Raw genomic sequence first — 22,310 nt, 5'->3', positions numbered from 1 at the left:
TATTTTCTTCAAAAATTACAAAAAAAAATGTATTTTTTTATTTTTGGCAATTTTGTAAATTTTATCAATTTTGTTATTTTTTTCAAATTGTCAATTTAGACAATTTAGTAATTTTTGGTATTTTCTTTAAATTTTGTCAATTTTATCATTTTTTTGTTTTTTCAACTTGTTAATTCGGTCATTTTTGCAAATTTTTGTATTTAAAAAAAATCAATTTTGTCAATTTTGTTCATTTTTGCAATGTTTTTTTTTTAATTTTGACAATTTTTTAATTTTATCAATTTTGTCAATTTTACAAATTTTGAAAATTTTGACAATTTTTCAACAATTGTTGTCAATTAACTAATTTTGTAATTTTTGAACGTGTCAATTTTCTCAATTTCGAAAATTTTATCAATTTTGTCAATTTTGACAGTTTCGTCAATTTAGTCAATTTGTTAATTAATTTATCAATTGACGATTTTTTTCAGCTTGTCAATTTAGTCAATTTTGACAATTTTGTAATTTTTGCATTTTTTTTTTTATTTTGTCATTTTCTTTTAACTTGTCAAAATGTCATTTTTGTAAATTTTTGCAATTTTTATAAAATTTTGTCATTTTTGTTAATTTTTGTTGATTTTTGTTCATTTTTGTTCATTTATGTTCATTTTTGTCAATTTTTTTAACTTGTCAATTTTGTCAATTAACAAATTTTGTAATTAAATTTTGTCAAATTTGTAATTTTTGTAATTATTTTCAATTTTGGCGTTATTGTAAATTTTGTCAACTTGTCAATTTTGTCAATTTTGCAATTTTTGAAAATTTTGTCAATTTTGTCAATTTTGTAATTTTTGTCATTTTTGTCATTTTTATAAATTTTGTATTTTTTCAATTTTTCATTTTTGTTATTTTCTTCAAAAATTACAAAAAAAATGTATTTTTTTATTTTTGGCAATTTTGTCAATTTTATCAATTTTGTTATTTTTTCAAATTGTCAATTTAGACAATTTAGTAATTTTTGTATTTTTTTCAATTTTGTCAATTTTATCATTTTTTGTTTTTTCAACTTGTCAATTTGGTCATTTTTGCAAATTTTTGTAGTTAAAAAAAATCAATTTTGTCAATTTTGTTTATTTTTGCAATTTTTTTTTTATTTTGACAATTTTTCAACAATTGTTGTCAATTAACTAATTTTGTGATGTAAAATTTTTTCAACCTGTCAATTTTGTAATTTTTGTAATTTTTATCAATTTTGGCGTTTTTGAAAATTTTGTAAATTTTTTCAACTTGTCAATTTTGATAATTTTGTAAAAGTAATTTTTGACAATTTTGTCATTTTTGTATTATTTTTTTTATTTTGGCCAATTTTGTCATTTTTTGTCAATTTGGTCAATTACGTTTCTAGTTTCTAGTTTTTGATTAAAAAAGCAGGAAAAATAATTCCGTTTCATTATTCAATTATAATTATTGCTTATGTTTTTGAAAATAATGCTTGAAATTTGATTATTTTGCAAAATTTGAAAGGGATAAAGATTATTTAAATCGACACACCACATCCCGAAAAAAAACATCTCAATTAATAACGCTATAACTCTTATGTCATACCATCTATTGATTACATGATCCATCTCCATCCGCCAACTCTCAACTCTGTAATGCAGTGAGAACCAAATCCAGTTGAGTCGAACTGACATAGTCATCGCCTTGTCGATTCTCGTTACCTACATGCGCCACAACCAAATTGATAACGTTATTACCAGTCAGCAGCACTTGCAGTAGAGACGTTGGTAGGTACCTCCGTTAATTTGTTTATCTCACCTACAACACCACAACCGAACCGATCCAAAAGCCACTTCGCACCTCATCACAATCATCACGCGTCAATTTCTTTCAATTCTGCCCCGCGATAATAACCTGATAACGGCGTTGAAGCAAAGTTCCCACCAAACAGTGATCGATTACTCAACCACAATTTCTCATTACAAGTACCAATTAACAACAACAAATCGCTCCGGTTTCGAACACTTCTTCGTCTTCTTCTTCTTTATTTTTATTTTTGTGCAACAATTCTCGTTTATTTCACAGATTACAGTCTCTACTTACACGACGACCTTCTCCCTCATAAGTCCCAAAGCTAAAGTGCATCGTTTTTTCTTTCTTTTTACACACAAGTACACGGAAATGCTCTTTTTAAAGTAAGTAAGTCTTCTTCTTCTTATAGTTGGGTTGAACACGAGGTTTCACGGATGGTCAATGCGCGCGCCCGTTGGTCACCGACTAACGCTCAAGCATCGTCGTCACCGCCATTGTCGTCCGAATCGTCGTAGCTGTAGTACTCAATCTGCTTCTTGCGTTCCCGCCGCTTGTTCTTGGTCTTGCCACCTGCCACCGCAGACGCTGGTTTATCAGCTGATTCGCAGCTCTCTGCAAAAAAAGTATTTTGATCAAAAAAAATGTTGTTTTGTCTGGATTCAGTAGATTTTAATTATTAATTCATATTCTCTTATCATTTTTTTTGTCAAGCATAACAATAAAAAATGTCTGACATTTTAATGTTGAACCTGATTTTTATCTTGAAATAATATAAAATAACCAGAAGATTCTATTAATATTTTGTATTTCGTATTTATAGTCCAGATTTTTTGTTTTTTTTTTATTTCCGAGCTGACCTTCAAACTACGCTAATTTAAAAATATATGAGAATTTTTAAATCCAAAATGGCGACCAAAATGGCGGTGGTGGAGTATTGAAAAAAAAAATATTCTCAAATTCAATAGGCAACATAAAATTCTAAGAAAATAAAAAAACCAATATTTTGGACTGTATTTTGAAAACAGGCACAAAGAATACCATTTTCCTCAATTTACCTAAGGCCGGCTACGAAATACTGGGAAAATAAAACCGTATCAGATTTGGCTTCACACTGATTCAGGTAATAATTGTTTAAAAAAAGAACATAGATTTCTTAAAATAATTAATATGATTATTTTGTACTGATCAAACAATAGATAGTGTTAAATAAAAATAATAAATGATTATTTTTTTATTCGGAAGTCGTTTTTTGTCTATTTAGTTACTTAGTCACCAGTTCCCACAACATTACCAAAGATATAAAATCGATCTGAAAATTCGGACCAATACAGATATTCTCAAAAAATGGGGGAATCGTTGGGTTAGTCCAGGCATATAAATATCAAACGAAGTGAAATTTTGTATGCAATTTAACCTTATTAGAATTTTGTTGGTAAAATATATAAAAAAGCACAAAATACCGTATTTTAGCGAAATACTAAAATTTTCAAAATTCGCAACATGGCTATTATACAAAGCAAAATGTTGTATGCATTTTCACTTCACAAGTTACTAATTTTCATTTTTTTTGTGAAATTCTCAAGTTTTATAAAATTTCGTATTTTTTCAAAAATACAAAAAAATATCATAATTCGCAACATTGCAAGATGCATTGTTATCAAACGAAGCGAAATTTGGAATGCATTTTCAATTTATTCAAAAGTTTTGTAAAATACAATTTTTTTTACAAATAACTGTACTATTCCAAAATACATATTTTTTATAAATTTTAATATGGGTTGATACCGAAGCGAAATATAACGTGTATTTTCACTTAATTATAGATATTTTTTTGGTAGAACACTACAATATTCACAAAATGCCATATTTAGAAAATTCTATTTATTATTAACATTTACGTATTTTTGAAAATTTGAGTATTTTGGAAAATTTGAGTATATTCAAAACATAACTCTAATAAAATGAAAATTTATACAAAATTTTGTTTCTTTATTATTACGAATTATGAAAATTTGAGTATTTTCAAAAAATACGGTATTTTGAGAAAATTCCAAAACTATAGTAATAACGCTACGATAGAACGAAACATCGTTAACGGTATCGAACTTTGATAATTATTTATTTATTTTATTTATTTATTTTATATTTGTAAATATATTGTAAGTTACCCCAATCTTTTGAAATATGAACAGTTCTTTGAAGGAAAAAAAAAAATAAGGTCTTAATTTTATTTAAAGATATTTTCCATCATTTGAAAAAATGCTGACTTCTTAAATATTTTTTCAGTTTTACCACTCTTTAAAAAAAATTAAATATTTTGCAACGTTTTTTTTTTTTCATTCTTTAAATAAAACTTTTTCATGATTGTAGTGATACATTTGTGCCTTTTTCAATTTTTTTCTTTAACATTCCAACGCCCAAGGCTCCAAAAAAGTTGGAACGGTAACTTCAACTCAATGGTTCTCGGGCATAACTCAACCAATCAAGATGATTCTTCTTTCCAGTGATTTGTTTGGATGTCTAGATGATTCTAGACCTTTGCAGAACTTAATTTGATCAAATCTGTAATTTTTGCGATCAAAAACATCGTTCCAACTTTTTTTTTCGCGTGTAAAAAAAAATTCGCCGAAAATTCCGCGGAGGCAGTCGTTTCAAAAAAGTTGAAACGATGTTTTCGGTCGCAGAAATTGTTCAAATCAAGTTCTGCTAAATTTTAGGATCATCTAGACATTCTTACAAATCACTGGGAACAAGAATCGTCCCGATTGGTTGAGTTATGCCCGAGAACGGGCGTGTTGAAGTTACCGTTCCAACTTTTTTGGGAGGCTTGGGCGTCCGTGTAAGTTGGACATGCGTTGGGCGTTCCAGTGTTAAAAACAAACTGTTCTTGATGAAAAAGAAAAAAAGTTTGACTTATTTAATATTTTTACATGTTTTCTATCCTTTTTTTTATCTATCCTTGATTGTAAAAGCATTATTTAGAAAAAATATAATCCTAAATTATATTATTTTCAGGTTACTCTAAAATTAATGGTCATTTTTTATTTCAAGAAACCTCCAAATTTTAATAAAAGTAGAAGTGAAATCAATATAAAACCGTTTAAAAATCTTTTTCATATATTTAAAAAAAAATTATGCATTTAGGTTCAGTTTAAATTTTTTTTTTGGTAAAACTGCTCATCTAACGATTTTTTTTTGCAAAGCTTATATATCCAGATTTTTAAGCGAAGATAGCGTTACGAATGGTGCACGCCCGAAATGTCAAAATTGCGCAGTGGTACCAACATTACAAAAAACAATTTGCCGTGGCATGACAGCCACACTTTATTTCTAATGTTGGTACCACTGCGCGATTTTGACATTTCGGGCGTGCACCATTCGTAACGCCATCTTCGCTTAAAAATCAGGATAAACAAATGCAAACATTGAGCGTATCCCGCTTACACCGATGATTTTTTTTCGATTTTTTTTTTAATTTGAAATTTTTAAGGTTCAACGGCAGGGTGGCTACTTCAATCTCATTTTTTAAAAACCGAATTTTCCCGACTTTTCCAAAATTTGAGATAATAAGTATTTTTTACCCAAAGAATGATTGCAAACTAAAAGCTGTCTACAGACTGTCAAGCTAAACCATCAAACAACATTTCTAAATAAATTTAAATTAGAACTTATTGACAATTGCGTCAAAAATAGAAACTCAACAGATTTTTTTTTAAATCCTTGAAGTGCACAGCACTTCTTTTTTTTGATTCATGGGGAAAACTTAAAAATCGTTCTTAAAAATTGAAAAAAAAACATGAATTTTCAAGGTTCAGTTTTAAAAATTGTCAGGATAGTTTTGGAAATTTTGATTTTTGGGTCATATATGACCCATCAGACCTGAAAGGGTTAAATCACAAAATTATTGAAAAAAATGTTTGATTTCGCTGTAATTCGCATAATTGTTTTCTTTCCTTTTCATCCCATTTAACATTACAGGAAAATAAAATTCCGTTATGGTCCTAAAGCCCTATGTTAATTTTTATGTGCTACGACAAAAAAAAACACAATTTAAAAACGATTTCTGATCACTTTTTTTTCATTTTAATGCGGGGGGATGGCAACCCTATTCCGACCAAAGCAAACTGACAACAGTCGACATTAGCACGGTTGTCAAATGAGAGCCCACAACAAAAGCACTAGCTGTCAAATGGTAGCCCATAACGAATCATTGTTTGGGTTTTTGATTTTCAAATTTTCCGCAATTTAAACGATATATTTCTGAAAAAAAATACCATATTGTATTCATAAAAAAAATATCATATTGTTGTAGATACCATCCCAAAATTGGCTGAAAATTCATATCGAAAAAGTGATTTTTCTGTTTACCTTTTTTTTGCTTTTTTTTCTTTTGGTCGACAAAACAGTGCGCCCGTACACTCAGAATCGGCATTACACATTTTCCAGTTTGCTTTTACACATTTGCATGGGACTTTTGAGTTCTACCAGGATAACACACTTCGTGTAACCATATAATATGTATAATACTGATTGTCAGTGTTTGTTTTCTGAACTTCCAAGATGGCGTCTTCTTCGCTACCCCATGTTTAAATGCAACAAAATAAATTGACGAGACAACATTTTTTCGATGAATCAACTATAATCCCCTTGGAACGAGCTATCAAATGGAACCTTTTTTCTGTCAAGAAAGGCCAAGGAGTTATTTTAAAAAAAATGATTAAAATCCATTTTAAATCTCTTGTGGTCGTACGTACGTCGTTGTGAACAATCCCTTGCTCACCTTTATCACCATCCTGGTGGTCCTCCTCAGCTCCATTATCATCCACCTGCTGCTGCTGCTTTCCCTTCTTCTTCCCCTTGGCTCCAGCCTTACCCCCCTCCTGCTTCTCTTCCACCACCGGCACCGCTTCCTGCCCCTCCGCCGGACACTCCGCCTCCGCCTCCCCCTTCGCTTCCCTCTCCTTCTCCTCGCGCTGCTTCTTCACCAACTCCACCAGATACTTGTACCGGGCCATGCACTCTTCCCGGCTCTTCCCGGGCACACTTCCGGCAATCTTCTGCCACCGGTCGGACGAACCCGACTTGGGATACTTCTGGATGGCCTGCTCGAACGCCGCCTGCTGCGCCTGGGACCAGTTGGCATTTCCGTCCAGCTCCGGCGCCACTTCCGCGCTCTTTTTCGTCTTGACCTTTTGCTTGGCCGCCTCCTGGATGATGCTTTCGGCGACACTTTCCGGCTGGCCAATCTTGTAGCCGCCGTCCTTCATCTTGAACGCCATGTACGTGACTTCGGTGACGCTGCGGCCCATCAGTTCCGCAATAACCTCCCACCGGTCCGTCGTTCCGCCGGGGTACTTTTTGACCAGCCGGACCAGCTCGGTCAGGTCGTCCTCGGTCCAGAGCCCGCCGCTGACCACGGGTTTGGGCTTTGCGGTGGTGGCACCGGAATCGTCGCCCCGCTGGATGGCACTCTGGTTGTACGCGGCCAGCTCGGCGTCGGTCTTTTCCGGGGCGACGAACTTTTTGTTGCGCTTGCGAAGCGTGCGGTTCTCGCGCTCACGGGCGCGGTCCTCTTCCTGCTTGCGGAGCAGTTCCTCCTCTTCTTTTTCTCTGGAAGGAAGAGAAATTGGGAAAATTTAAGTTTTAAATTAGGTTAACCATTTGAACAGTTTCAACAAAACAAAAAAATATTTTTTATAAAAAAAAAATCTTCCCTAGAAATTCTTAAAATTAAAATTAAAGAAGGGAACTTCTGATCGATTTGGTATCTTCGGCAAAGCTGTAGTTTATGGTTAGGACCAAGGTTGTTAACAATAAAATTATCGAAGCTCGATAACGATAACAATAATTTTGTCGTTATAGTCGGAACGATAACGATAATCTATTATCGTGATTTCGATAATTCTATCGGCTTAAATCGACTAAACTGAACCGAATCGTGTTAAATTTTCAATGTTTTCAGAGGGAATATATTTTTTTGAAAATGTAGTTAGTTTCAAAGCATAATTATTGTGAAGACAGACAAAAATCAAAATACGAGCGCAACCTGTCAAAGCCTCCCACTGAGAATTTTTGCTCGAGCCCCCTGGAGTCGATCTGGCTCGAGATCGAGCCTAAATCGTGTCGAGGCTCGAGCCAAAATTCTCAGTGGGCTGTTGCGCCACAGGCTGATGTACACGCTTACGACAAACCACTCAATTTTTTTTGCGCAGCAGAAGAAAGAGATGCGCACTTCGGTTTGGTGGTGAGCAGATAATACTGAATTTTTTTCACAAAATACCGTATTTTTTGAAAGTACTCAAAAATTCATAACTTGCAATATGTGTAACAAACGAAACGAAATTTTGTATGCTTTATCACTTTTTTCACTTCGAAAAATACAAAAATTTGCGCAAACTACTGTATTTTTTTCATAAATACTCAAATTTTCGAAATTTTCATAATTAAATCAAATGAAGCGAAATGGGTTATGCATTTTCACATTATAATAGTTTTTTTTGAATACTAAAATTTTCACAAAAAAATATCGTATTTTTCGAAACTACTCAAATTGTCATGATTTAATGGCATTTTCAGTTTATTAGAGTTTTTTTTTTAATGAAGCACTCAAATTGTCACAAAATACTGTTTTTTTTTCGAAAATAATCAAATTTTCAAAATTTGCAAAGGAAGCGGAATTTTGAATGCATTTTCACTTACTTCACAAAGCATGCAAAATTTCGCTTCGTTTGATACCCATAATGCAAATCATGAAAATTTGAGTACTTTCGAAAAATACGATATTTTGTGAACAATTTTGAGTATTTTACCTTGAAACTCACTACATTTTCAAAAAAGGGAATGTACCCTATGAAAACATTGAAAATTTAACACGATTTTCAACCAAATTTAGTTGATTTTAGAAAGTTTAAAAAAAAGTTATTGTCCATTATCGGCAATGAAACGATAACCGTTATCGTCCTAGAAACTAGTAACTCTATGTTCAATGTAAAAAAACATTTGTGGAGTTTTGGAATAAATAAAAATTTTAAGTCCTTTTGAAATAAAAGTCATGATTTGAAATTTAAAAATATTGTTTTAAACAGTTTAGAAAATTTTACAAAGGTTTCCTTAAAAAACGTGGACACTTATTTTTTTCATGTGAAAAGAAACTTTTTTTTTCGAAAATAAAATCCTACAAATTGATCTTATTAAAAAACGTTGCACTGAACTCAAAATTAAAAAAAAAAGTAATTTTCAATTGAAAATTCAATTTAAAATCTGAAAAAGATTTTTGAAAAATTTCGAGTGTTTTTTTAAACTTTTAAAATATTTATTAAAGGCAAACTTAAACATATAAAAAAAGAAAAAAACTATGCCGAAGATACCAAATCGATCAGAAAATCCCTTCTCAAGATACGGATTTTCGAACGATAAAATACTTTTGTATGGAGAAGATAATGATGAATTATAGCATTAAAAACATGAGAATTTAAAATGTAGGAATTAGAGAATTTAAGAAGTTAAGAATTTTAGAATCTTAGATTTTAGAATTATTAACAAATTTCGTTTTTTTTTTTTTTGATAATAAGGCTTTCCAGTCAGAAGTTTATCAATACATTCAAAGTATGTTTACATGGCAACTGCGGGTTTGTTTGCATCAGGTTTCCTATCTCTTTCTAGCAAAAGTTTTTTTGTCAGGCAACTTCTGGCTGGAGTTTTTTACTGACCGCCCGATATGTCAGCCAACATACTTCGCAGGGCTGTGCCAGCTCGAGCTCGGTTATTGTTTGCATTAGGACACTGAGACTCGTCAATTTCGTCATTTTTGGGTGAAATAAAAATCTCATAACGTTTTGTACTAATTTTAAGACATAATATACAAAATTTTGTTAAATTAAAGAGCAAAAAAAACATTTGATTTTTTTATTTAAACCGCTTTATCGCGAATCTAAGCAAGATTATGCAAAAAATTCCCAACTTCAGCCATGCGGGAAACCGAAAATTAATGCGTTCCAGTCTGTCAAAATTCTAAAACGTCATTGCCAATCTTCGGTTCGCTGCTACCACCGGTAAACTTGAAAAAAGGGGTGGAAGTAACCCTCAAAAAGGGATTGTTTACCTTGTGTTGACAGATAAAGGGTAGAGTGAACGTGCTCTGCACGCACGCCAAAATGCCTCAGTTTTCGTCAAAACCGAACCTACGCAGAAATGAGTAAAAGGGCCAACTGTCCGATTTGACTGAATTTCACTTCGATTCTGCAAATCCGCTTAAATTCAAAGATTTTAAAATCATTTTACAAATTTCTAATTTTGTGGCCACAGCTCGGAGCTAAACGTAAAAGTTTATAAAAAATAATAAAATGCATTCATTGATATTTTACAAATTTCAAATAAATTCATTGAAACGTGATTCTTTTTTGCAACCCTAATCGACCTTGACCAGAGCCGAAGAACAAAAACTTCAAATTTCATAGCTTTGATGTTATCGAAATTGATTGTTAGGCTTGTTTTTATACCGTTTTATACATATAGTTTTCCTCAATAGATTTATGCAAAATTGAGTTGGGTTGAGGTTAACATTCAAATTAGATTGAAACCCCTTAATGGTAAAATAATTTAGATTTTAGACCATATTTAGACCATATCGGAGTGATTTCAATTCAGCGTGTTCACTCAACTCACAAATCGCCTTGTTCCTCTTTTACCGTGTAAAAATTTCAAAACAAACTAAAACTTTGACGTTTCCGGCGGCGGGTTCAAAAAAGTAAAATCGAAATCGAGTGGAAATCTGTTCCGACCTAGTTTCGTCTGAAGAAAATGGCCCCATTTCGCCGCCCTCTCACCCCGCCCCCGTTGCTTATCTTCGTCGGCCTGTACCAGGAAGAGCTGGTCCGTTTCCGAGTGGCTTTGGACGAGGAGGTAAGATTGAATCTTGGTTGCGCAACCGGAAGTTGCTGGAATTTGTTCTGGTCGTAGGTTCGAAACCGGTTCCGTTTGCAGCAACTTCAGTCGGATCACATCCAGGAGGGGGCGATCAACGTGCTGCGGAATCGTGGAACAATGTTGGCTTCGGGTGGTGCCGATGGACGGGTTGTGATGTTGGATCTGAAGCAGGGAACCAGCTGGGACGTGACCGTTCCGAACGAGGAATCGATAAACTGTATGGACTTTAGCGGTTGTGGGAGGTTCCTGTTTGTGGGGGGTGCCGAGCGGAGCGTGTTCTACGTGGACATTGGGAAGCGGGCCGTGACCTGCCGGAAGTGGAACGCCCACCGGGCGGGGGTTGCGGTGCTGAGGGTGCGGCCGGGGACGGGTCGGATGATGTTTACGGTGGGGCAGGATCGGGAGGTCAAGTTCTGGGATTTGTACCTGAGCAGGACGACCGCTACGGATGAGTTCCGGGTTGATGAGCGCTTTGCGGGGCCGATTGCCTGTATGGAGTTTAGTCCCAGCGGGGGCCTGCTGGTCACGGCAGGGGAAGGTTTCGCGCGGGTGACCTCCATCCCAGGTGGTCGAATCGTCCGGGCGGTCACCTTCGAAGGCGAAAAGCCGGTTGCTGCCGTTTGGCTCTCCGAGTCGGTGCTGCTCATCGGAATGAGCTCCGGAAGGGGGGCCAGCTTTCGAACCGATGACGATCGCGAACCCCGCTGGACTCGGTTCTACCACGACGGGAAGCTGGCGGCGATGGCCCGGGAGGGAAATCATCTGGTCACGGCGTCAAACCGCACCGTTCTCGCTTTGTGGGAGATTCTCGACGGGTTCCGGATTTGGCTGCTCTGCCGCACGGAGATCGTCGGGAAAGCCACCTCACTGGTCATGGTGGACACGGCCCAGCTCGGTCTAGAGGAGTTCGTGTCCGAAACGGAAGCGATCACCACCCAAGACGAAGCAAAGAAGGATGACCTGCGCAACAACACGTTCGGGGACACGCCCTCGGAAGGCAGCGACGAAAGTGTGACTTTTGTCAGCGAGGAACAGCTCGAGCTGGAGTCGGAAGATGACGACGTCATGGAGGAGGAGGAGGAGGAGGAAGTGCTTCAGATCATCCCGGAAACGCCGCAGGAGGCGAGCTCGCAATCGCTGATTGAATTTCCGGAACCAAACCGGTCCGACTCCAGCCTGGAGTCGCTGAGGGTGGACGAGGAGGAGCTTTCGGACTGCGGCAGCGAGGGAACGGGCTCGGACGAGCAGATTGTCGTCGTGAGGTCCTATACCGAAGATGGCGTTGACGGAGGGGTAGATGATTCCGTGGGAGATCGGCGCAGCGTTCGTTTTTGTGTTTGAATAACGTTGAGTTTATTGTTAGCGTTAACGACTTTGTGTTAAAATTTATATTGTTTCAAAAGTTCAATTCATTTTTATTTTTTTTTTTTTGCTTCAACAAATATGACAGAATAGTTCAATAAATTGGTTAATTTTTATAAATTTGAAAAATACAAAAAAAATATATAAAAACACATAACGAGACGTAATTTTTGGATGATCCTCATTTTTTGCAATTCTCTATTAGTGATCGTGCTTTCTTGATTAAATTCCCTCAACCCTATCTCCAAAACAACCCAACAATTTCTGTTTACTTTAAAAAGTTGCGCAACTAGTAAACAAACAAAACTTCTAAAATTTAAAAATAAATCGGAAAAAATAAACTCTAAAATTCTTTAATTCATAAACTCTAACATTCTGTGATTCTTATACAGTCCAGACTCGATTATCCGAAGGCCTTAGAAAAATTTAACTTCGGATAATCGAATCACGAAAAACTTTAGTATGACCCCTAAACAACTCTAAAGTGATTTATGATTTTTAAATCCAACAATAATATCACAAATTTAAGGTTTATTTTAAAACCCAAAAAAATGTGTTTAAAAATATTTAAATTATAGAATCATTTTTAAATTTAGGCAGGTTGTACTTTTCGATATTCAGATTTATTGAATTAAGAACCATAGCATTAGAGAATTAAATTTATATGTATTTAATAAGTTTCAAATTTTAGAGAAAAAAATCAGAATTTTTGATAAAACAAATTGATTTTTTGTCTTTGTTTGTTTTTAAGTTTCCATGTAAAATTATCATTTAAACCCAAAATATGACCAAAAATCGATTTTTGACACATTGGCTCAATTCTAAGGACAGATGCAGATTCAGTGTGTAAAATTACATATTTGGATAATTTTCGAATTTCGTTAGGGTGGTCCCATATGCTTTTCCCATGAAGATTATACTTTTTCAAATGAAAATATCTCAAGTTTAAAGAAAAACACCCCGGAGATTTTTTCTGCGTTTGTATCTCCTCTTTCAAATGCAAGCTGGCGATTGAAATTTGGCTTGCGCCTTTTCGAGATCTTTGAGATTCATATTTGCATCATTTTTGGGTGGAATTATTTTATTTTGACCCTTAATCAAAATTGACTTGTCAAAAAATGAAAATGATTGCCTTTTAGAGCTCTAAAGGTGCCCCGAATATCACTTTTCTCTAAAATTTAACCCTGAATTGCTACGTTAAAAAACAAACTTATTTTTGAAGGTTTTCTCAGATGCTTTCTTTAAATGTGGTCGAAGAAGGCGTGGATTACGAGATAAAATTGTTATGTCTACGACAAAGTTGCTTGGATTGGCAAGCTCAACAACTTTCTAGAAGACAAACAAAAAATCCCAAAAATATTCCTGAAAAGATAGATTTGCAAAATCACCCTAATCGTGAACCACCCTAATTTTCAAACAAACCCAAAGCACAGAGAACAGATGTACATCTAGGCTCGAACTTGTGTGTAAACACTGCAGCACTCACAAAATGTGTTGCATACAATCTTGCAACAAAGAAATGATAATGTTAAGGATACGCTACCACCGTCGCAGCTGAGATTACTTGACTTAACAATGTAGAATGGCTCAATAATTTCCTCAGAAAAATAATATTTTCCTCGTTTATAAACTAAATTTACTTCAGTACAATTTCAATTGATTGCAAATAATGCAAAAATGCATTAACATTTAAAAAACATAGCAGAAAACTTGTTTAAAAAATATTTTTTCGAGCGATAGCTTAAAATAGTATTTTTCCACATGTTATCTCTGATTTCGTTTTGTTTACCTTCACAGCTGGTTTTGTTATTTTCTTTCGCGCGTGAAATCGTACCCCTACGACGAAGGACAGTCGGACATTGGTCTGATGTCGCTCGTTCGGAATGTTTTGTGCAGTGAATGGATGGTCCAACGTTCTGCTACTGCAGGTCATCATGATATTTGAAGTGACGCTATCTAGGCGGATGATGCACACCCTAGCTCTTTTCAACGTATCTTGGTTTGAATTTTTACACACGTTTTTCGACGCTTTTTGTTCAGTAATGTACATCTGTTCTCTGTGCTCAAAGTTGCCCCCTTTTATTTACAACAACTCTTGTGAAGACACCAAAGCTTCAAAACTTCACAATTTTTCAGAAAATGCACTGTGACGGAAATTTATTCATTTTTGAGTTTAATCAAAGCGTTTGTACTGGTCCTAGAAAGCCTTATGTACCGGAATCCGGTTAATCATTTGAATAGTTCTCTAAATTTTCGCGAGTTGTTACGCGATTTGTGTTTTTGATTTGGATGAAACTCTGCCCATATATTCCCTATGCCAGCAGAAGCAATTTTGCATTATTAGTTTTTTCCGTACAAGTCTCCGTATAATTTTGATTTATGAAAATTTGTATCATGAGATGGGACTTTCTGACAGATTTGGTGTCTTGAGCAAAGTTGTAGGTTATAATTAGTGCATCTCCAGCGCGGGTAGCAAACAACGAAGCAAATCAAATTTGCACCCGACGTCAACCCCACCGCGGTACCTGTCGCGGTAGCAAATTTGCTCTCAGTTCTTCGGGATTTCTCTTTGCTACCCGTTATGCTGCTGGTTTGCTACTGTGGCAAATGGAATGATGCACGGAAAAAACATTTGTTTTTATTTGTTTTTTTTTTTAATGTAAAAAAATAAAAAAAAAATAATTAAAAAAATAAAACAAAATAAAACAAATAAGAGAAAATTAAAAAAATCAAAAATTAAAAAAAAAATATATTTTTTTTAATTTAAAAAAAATAAAAAATTAAAATAAGATAAAATAAATTAAAAAATACAAAAATTTAAAATTTCCCTCTCAGAAAACTTCAAAAATTCAAATTCAAAAATTCGAAAATTCAGAAATTTAAAAATTCAAAAATTTAAAAATTCTCTCTCAGAAAACTTCAAAAATTCAATAATTCAAAAATTCGAAAATTCAGAAATTTAAAAATTCAAAAATTCGAAAATCAAAAAATTCAAAAATTTAAAAATTCCCTCTCAGAAAACTTCAAAAATTCAATAATTCAAAAATTCAAGTTTCAAAAATTCAAAAAATCGAAAATTCGAAAATTCAAAAATTTGAAAATTCAATAATTCAAAAATTCAATAATTTTAAAATTTAAAAATTCAAAAATTCAAATTTCAAATATTCAAAATTTCAAAATTTCAAAAATTTAAAAATTCAAAAATTTAAAAATTCAAAAATTTTAAAAAAAAAAACAAAAAAAATATTTTTAAAGAATGAAAAAAAATAAAAGGTATAAAAAAAATCAAAAATAAATTATTAGCTTTTAAAACGCAATTTTGAATTTTTAAATTTTTAATTTTTTTTGATTGTTTGAATTTTTGAATTTTTTAATATTTAAATTTTTGAATTTTTTTTTTTGAATTTTTGAATTTTTAAATTTTTTGAATTTTTTAAATTTTTAAATTTTTGAATTTTTCATTTTTTTATTTTTTTTTTAAGACCGGCCCGTGGCTTAATGGCTACGGCTCCCACCTCATTATCGGAAGGTTCCGGTATTTTTTTTTAATTTAAAAAAAAATAAAATAAAATAAAATAAATTAAAAAATACAAAAAATTAAAATTTCCCTCTCAGAAAACTTCAAAAATTCAAATTCAAAAATTCGAAAATTCAGAAATTTAAAAATTCAAAAATTCCCTTTCAGAAAACTTCAAAAATTCAATAATTAAAAAATTCAAAAATTCCCTCTCAGAAAACTTCAAAAATTCAAGTTTCAAAAATTCAAAAAATTGATAATTCGAAAATTCAAAAATTCGAAAATTCAATAATTCAAAAATTCAAAAATTCAAAAATTTAAAAATTCAAAAATTTTATAATTTAAAAATTCCAAAATTCAAATTTCAAATATTCAAAAATTTCAAAAATTCAAAAATTTTAAAATTCAAAAATTTTAAAATTCGAAAATTTTAAAATTCAAAAAAAAAATTTAAGAATGAAAAAAAATATAAGTTATAAAAAAAATCAAAAATAAATTATTAGCTTTTAAAACGCAATTTTGAATTTTTAAATTTTTAAATTTTTTTTGATTGTTTGAATTTTTGAATATTTGAATTTTTTAATATTTAAATTTTTGATTTTTTTTTTTTTTGAATTTTTAAATTATTAAATTTTTTGAATTTTTGAATTTTTGAATTTTAAAATTTTTGAATTTTTAAATTTTTAATTTTTTTTAAGACCGGCCCGTGGCTTAATGGCTACGGCTCCCGCCTCATTAGCGGAAGGTTCCGGTATTTTTTTAATTTAAAAAAATAAAAAATTAAAATAAAATAAAATAAATTAAAAAATACAAAAATTTAAAATTTCCCTCTCAGAAAACTTCAAAAATTCAAATTCAAAAATTCGAAAATTCAGAAATTTAAAAATTCAAAAATTCCCTTTCAGAAAACTTTAAAAATTCAAAAATTCAAAAATTCCCTCTCAGAAAACTTCAAAAATTCAATTATTCAAAAATTCAAGTTTCAAAAATTCAAAAAATCGATAATTCAAAAATTTAATAATTCAGAAATTCAAAAATTCAAAAATTCAAAAATTTAAAAATTCAAAAATTCAAAAATTCAAAAATTTTAAAATTTAAAAATTCAAATTTCAAATATTCAAAAATTCAAAATTTCAAAAATTCAAAATTTCAAAAATTCCAAAATTTAAAAAAAGCAAAAAAAAAATATTTTTTAAGAATGAAAAAAAATAAAAGGTATAAAAAAAATCAAAAATAAATTATTAGCTTTTAAAACGCAATTTTGAATTTTTAAATTTTAAATTTTTTTTTTGAATGTTTGAATTTTTGAATATTTGAATTTTTTAATATTTGAATTTTTGAATTTTAATTTTTTTTTATTTTTGAATTTTTAAATTTTTTAAATTTTTAAATTTTTGAATTTTTGAATTTTTAAATTTTTGAATTTTTAATTTTTTTTTAAGACCGGCCCGTGGCTTAATGGCTACGGCTCCCGCCTCATTAGCGGAAGGTTCCGGGTTCGATTCCCGACCGGTCTCCTTGAAATTATTCGACTATAATTGAACTTTGAATATGAACAAAAAACGCATGGAATCAGGTGGGATTCGAACTCACACCTTTGGATTGGTAGTCAGATGCTCCGGTCAGATGGCCACCGAGGAGTTGACACCCCTTGAGTGAATGAATCCGTAGTGGTGAAATAATGTCACAAGGTCATTTACTATATAATACAACAATCCCTTGTTCCCTACTAACCCCGAGTAGGCCGCGGGTAATCGGCTCCCCTCCCACTAACATTTACACACAAGATCCTCTGTAATTATTAAGTCAAATGTAATTACAAAAGCCGACTCGGTCCTAACCAGGTCCCAGCACCGAAAAGGACCTAATAAAAATAATTTTATGAAAAAAAAATATCCGGCAGCAATTTTGTATATTTTGACGTTTGCGGAGGGTACCAACAAAAGGTAAACAAATCACTTCGTGATTTGTTTATGGCTCGAGATCGAGCCTGAATCGAGTCGAGGCTCGAGCGAAAATTCTCAGTGGGAGTAGGCTCGCACTGCAGCGGCTCGACTTCCTCTCCGCTTGTCCTACACTGGTAAACAGCATTACACTTTTTTCAGTTCACTTTTACACACTTGTATGGGATCCCATACAAGTGTGTAAAAGTGAACTGAACAGTGTGTAATGTTGAATATCAGTGTAGGTGCAGAACTGTCAAAGCGTTTTTTTTTTTAGAAAAACACCGCGTGTGCCGCACGACCATAAGTTTACACGCACGTTCAAAATCACTCAGATCTGGGTGTATATCACACATTCACTCAAATCTGACAGATGTCCCGTTTACTTTTTTCTGAGTAAGTTCGTTTTTCGACGAAAACTAAGTGATTTTGAACGTGCGTGTATCGTCAAAACCAAAACTACTCAAAATTGAGTCAATTTGCCTGGGACTGGGATGAATTTCAATCATTTTGCGTTACATTCTAAATTAAATTTACTTAAATCCGACAGAATTAGAATTTTTGAATTACTAAATATTTACAAGAATTTGTAAAAATTGTAAAATTCTAAGATTCGAAAAACAAGTTAGCCTAATTTCAGCTTTTTAATTGATTTTGAATTTAAAAAATTGTTCAAAAATTCTTGTAACTTTAAAACAATGTAAACTGTGAACTTTTGAAGTTTTTTAAATTATTTAAATCAATAATAAACCTAAGAAAATTGGGGGCCTTTGTGGCAGATGGGCCCTTACACTAACCTCAACTTCCGCTCCTCCTCCAGCTTCTTCTGCTCGGCGTAAAAGTTAACGGCGGATTTGACCGCGCCGGGCGCTCCCGTCACCATCCGGTACAGCCCGAGCGGAATCTGGAACGGCAACGTGTTGAACACGCTCGGCGTGGGTATTTCACTCAAAATCGTGTCCAAATCCACGTTCGTTTGCTTCTTCTTCTGCAGCTTTTTCAACTTGCTGCCGAAGAGTTGCTCCGCCGTGTACTTCTTCTCGGCGTACGCTGCCCACGAGATAAAGTACTGCATCACGGTCGCAACGATCAGCAGGATGGCCGCGCCCTCGGCCAGGCCGACCTTGCGAACGCGCCGGTAGTACCACAGCGCCGACTTCCAGTTGGGAAGACCCTCCTTGAGCACTTTGTCGTACTTTTCCCGCTTGCCGGCGTCCTTCAACACTTCGTACACCGACACCAGATTGCGGAACTTGACGTTGGCGTCCTCGGCGTCGTTCTTGTCCGGGTGCAGCACCACGGACAACGTCCGGAAGGCTCGCTTGATTTCCTGGTTCGTGGCGTTCTGAAAAGCAAGGCAAAAACTCTAATTTCTGCTTCAACAAAATAAATTAAAGAATTTCAAACCTGATTAATCTGCATCATGGTGTAAAAGTTCTCGTTGACCTCCTCGACCAGATCAAATATCTCCATGTCGTCGGAGCCCCAGCCGTGCGCGGCGGTCCCCGCCGGAAGCAGCGCCAGGACCGCGGCCAATCCTGCCAGCATCAGCAGAAACCTTGTCGACGTCATCCCTCCAAAATTTTAAACACGACTCTCAAGCACAATCTCGAAACACACTCGCAAAACGCTCACTTGGCCATTGCTGAGCTGGGCAGCTTGAAAAAAATGCAAAAATTTCGTCCTTTTCAAGTAATAAAATTAGATAAAATTAAGGAAAATTTAGGACGTGGAAATCCGCCGACGTCGTGCAAAACTCGCTTGAAGAGATCGTCCGTTTGACGTTTGGTTGTTTATGTGTCACTTTTGGATTGCGTGCAGCACCGAGAGAAGGGGGAACTTGGGAGAGAATTAGTTCTCCTTTTCGCTCTGTTTACGTCGGGAGGAAGTTCTCTTTTGGGGTGAGGGTGGTATGAATCTTGCTTCAAAATATTAAAAACTGGCCTCATTTTTTTTTATTGCAATGGGAATCAAAAAAAAATTTTTTTCCGCATTTAATGTAGAGTTTTTTGTAATCGCCCAATGAACGAAATTTAGATTTTTTGCTATTAAACATTTTTGAATACCTCTAGGTGGTTTCAAAAACAATCAACGAAACAACTAAACTATAGGCACTGTGGACCAAAAAAAAAAAAGTTACATTTTTGAATATTTTTTTCGCCGATGTTAGTTGATAGCGAGGGGCGTGACAAAGGCCTTAATATATTAATTTTTGGTATTTAATACATTGAGGAATTAAATTCCTCATGTCATTTGAGATTTGACAGCGCCTCACCTGCTTTGAAAACATTGGTTGGCTTCGTGTCTCTTTCGCGCTTGTAAAAAAATGAACTTGTTAATTATTGTAAGATCGAATATTTCGATAAACCGCTAAGTTCTAGACATTCTTGGTCGCGTTGGATAAAAAAAGAAAGATGCGGAGAAGATTCTGGAGCAGGACGGTGTAAACGTGCCATAGGCGGAAAAGAGTTGAAGCCGGCAGAATTCGATTACAACGGCCAGTAGCAAATCAAAAAGAATCAAAAAGATCACGTCCTGTTTACCACCCTGGATGGCGCTGCGTACTTTTCCGGTTCGCCTGTGCTGCGCTTGCACTTTGTTGCTCGACCTGCTCTTCGAGGACGCAAATTTTGCACCAAAAACAACAACAAACACGCGCGGTGTCAAACTGTCAAATCAATGTAGTGTAAGGAGAGGTGGCGATGTTTTGATCGTAAACAATCGTTAATGTATTTAATTTCTGCCGTTAATTAATTAAATAATTTAATTTCTTACTATTGTCGCGCACCTCGGTCAGTATATTAATGAATTTACGAAAATATTGTTTTTCTGAAGTTTAACATCTTTTTCCGCTTTTGCTCAAAATTCAAAATTATTAAAAAGTTTAAAAGCCTTCACTTGATAAGAAATTTAGAAATGAGCGTTATACAATGTATTCTCAATAGATTTTAATTTTTTTTTCCTAGTTTTTAACGAGGAAGATTTAGTTGAAATTTGCGTTGGTTTGATTAAATTAATAAAAATTTGTTTGAGTTATAACAAATAAGTTTAGAGAACTTTTTTTTAGAAACATTCCTATAAAAAAGTGGTTTAATATGAATTGCTGTCAAACTGAATTTTTCATTGAACATTAAACAATTAAATACTGGCAGAATTTATAAATTTTTAAAGGATACTTCGTAAAACATCTTTTAAGCGAATTCATAGATATTTTTAAATTCTTTGAAAGAATAATAACTTTAATCAAGTGAAAAGATATGTAAAGATTTGACAAAAATATAAACATAAGAATAAAATTTAAAATTTTGTTATCTTTAACTTTTTGTCATCATCATTTTCATTGCCAGTTGATTCGAAGTTTAAAAAAAACTTGATATTTTGTTATTTTAAAAATAAAAATTGAAATTAAGGGTGCACAGCAACGAAGGAAGTTGTTGTCTTCTTATTCCAAAATTGTCAAACTTACGAACCCAATCCTGCAATAACGGGATTGTAAAATTAATCAAACTTTGTTGTAAATTGCTTTGTGGACAGCACTTTAGGGGATGAATAAAAAAATATTTCGATAGTACCCGTAGTTTTGAAGATACTAAATTGTCTGTAACAAAAATCTAGGTGCAAAAGCTCTGGTTGATGTGCACCGTTAAAGGTATTTGTTACGCTTACGGCTGTTTTTCAAAATGTGATGATTTATGTTTTTACTCAAATCATTGCTTTTATTTTTGAAGAAAGTTGAAGGTTTTAAAAATTAATTATTTGAATTTTAGTTTTTTTACTGAAACTTTTTTTTTACTTAAACTGTTTGTTTTTTTTTTTTGGAATTTTGTTCAATGGTTTATATTGACTTTTTTTAAAGAGTTCATGAAATGAAATCAATCTTCAGACAAGAAATACCTATTTTTGTAGGTTCTGGAAAAGTCGGGAATTTGAAATGGGATTTTAGTGGTCATCCTGTATAATATTTTGAAGTTATGGCAAATGAGCAATTCTCTACGAAATCGGTCTTTTTTTTATTAGAATTTTTGTATTTTTTAATCCGGCTGAAACTTATTGCATCATTAGTTTGTCCAAAAAAAATCCATACTAGTTTTCAAGCTGTCCATACAAAATGATGTATGAAAATTCAAAAATCTGTAACTTTTGAAGTAATTTTTCGATCGATTTGGTGTCTTCGGCAAAGTTGTAGGTAAGGATGAGGACTACCCTGAAAAAAAATGATACGCGGTAAAAACAATGTGTTTTTAATTACACTTTTTGTCCTAAAACTTGATTTGCAAAAAAAAAACACTATTTTTATTTTTTTTGTTTTAATTTTTAATCAAATGCCAACTTTTCAGAATTATCCAGGTTGCGCAGTACTTTTTGATTGCAAATTTGATTTTAAAGCAAAAATAAAGTTGAAAAAATTTTGCGACCAATATATCGATTTTTTGAAAAAATCTGTATTGATTCAAAATTTCATAACTCGGTCAAAGATTTTTTGCCCATTCCGAAATTTCTGAAAAGTTGGCATTTGATGTCCTCTAAAACATATCAAATAGTAAAAAAAAAATGGAAAATCAAGTTTTAGTAAGAAAAAGTTGAATTTAAAATCACAAAAAAAAATTACCGTGTATATTTTTTTTAGTGTAGTACTTATCATACCTACAACTTTGCCGAAGACACCAAATCGATCAAAAAGTACCTTCAAAAGATACAGAATTTTGAATTTTCATACATCATTTTTGTAAAGACATCTGCAAAATTTGTATGGAAAATGATATGGACAAACT

The 22,310-nt window shown here is 33.2% G+C and overlaps 2 protein-coding genes across 3 annotated transcripts in view; one reads left to right on the top strand and one right to left on the bottom strand.

Annotated features, from left to right (window-relative positions):
- Positions 1 to 1,989: 1,989 nt before the first annotated feature.
- The window catches only part of LOC120417680 (uncharacterized protein F54F2.9), a 33,240-nt gene continuing 12,919 nt past the window's right edge, over positions 1,990 to 22,310 (bottom strand). The window contains exons 2-5 of one of the 2 annotated variants that reach the window (XM_039579814.2): positions 18,946 to 19,196; positions 18,336 to 18,883; positions 6,572 to 7,401; positions 1,990 to 2,403 (exon numbers count right to left, since the gene is read on the bottom strand). In XM_039579814.2, the coding sequence (XP_039435748.1) occupies positions 2,264 to 2,403; positions 6,572 to 7,401; positions 18,336 to 18,883; positions 18,946 to 19,110 (1,683 nt within the window). In that variant the 5' untranslated portion in view covers positions 19,111 to 19,196 and the 3' untranslated portion in view covers positions 1,990 to 2,263. Of the gene's footprint in view, positions 2,404 to 6,571; positions 7,402 to 18,335; positions 18,884 to 18,945; positions 19,311 to 22,310 lie in introns of those variants that run through there. The other variant, XM_039579813.2, reaches the window with a different exon arrangement.
- Positions 10,500 to 12,189, top strand: LOC120417681 (uncharacterized). Its single transcript, XM_039579816.2, has 2 exons — positions 10,500 to 10,692; positions 10,750 to 12,189. Exons 1-2 carry the CDS (start codon positions 10,591 to 10,593, stop codon positions 12,055 to 12,057), a joined length of 1,410 nt encoding a protein of 469 aa, XP_039435750.1. The 5' UTR covers positions 10,500 to 10,590; the 3' UTR covers positions 12,058 to 12,189.

The sequence above is a fragment of the Culex pipiens genome, chromosome 1 (assembly GCF_016801865.2).
Source record: "Culex pipiens pallens isolate TS chromosome 1, TS_CPP_V2, whole genome shotgun sequence".
NCBI classification, from domain to species: domain Eukaryota; kingdom Metazoa; phylum Arthropoda; class Insecta; order Diptera; family Culicidae; genus Culex; species Culex pipiens.
The sequence above is the reverse complement of the archived record's forward strand: the minus strand, read 5'-3'. Positions and strand labels throughout refer to the sequence as shown.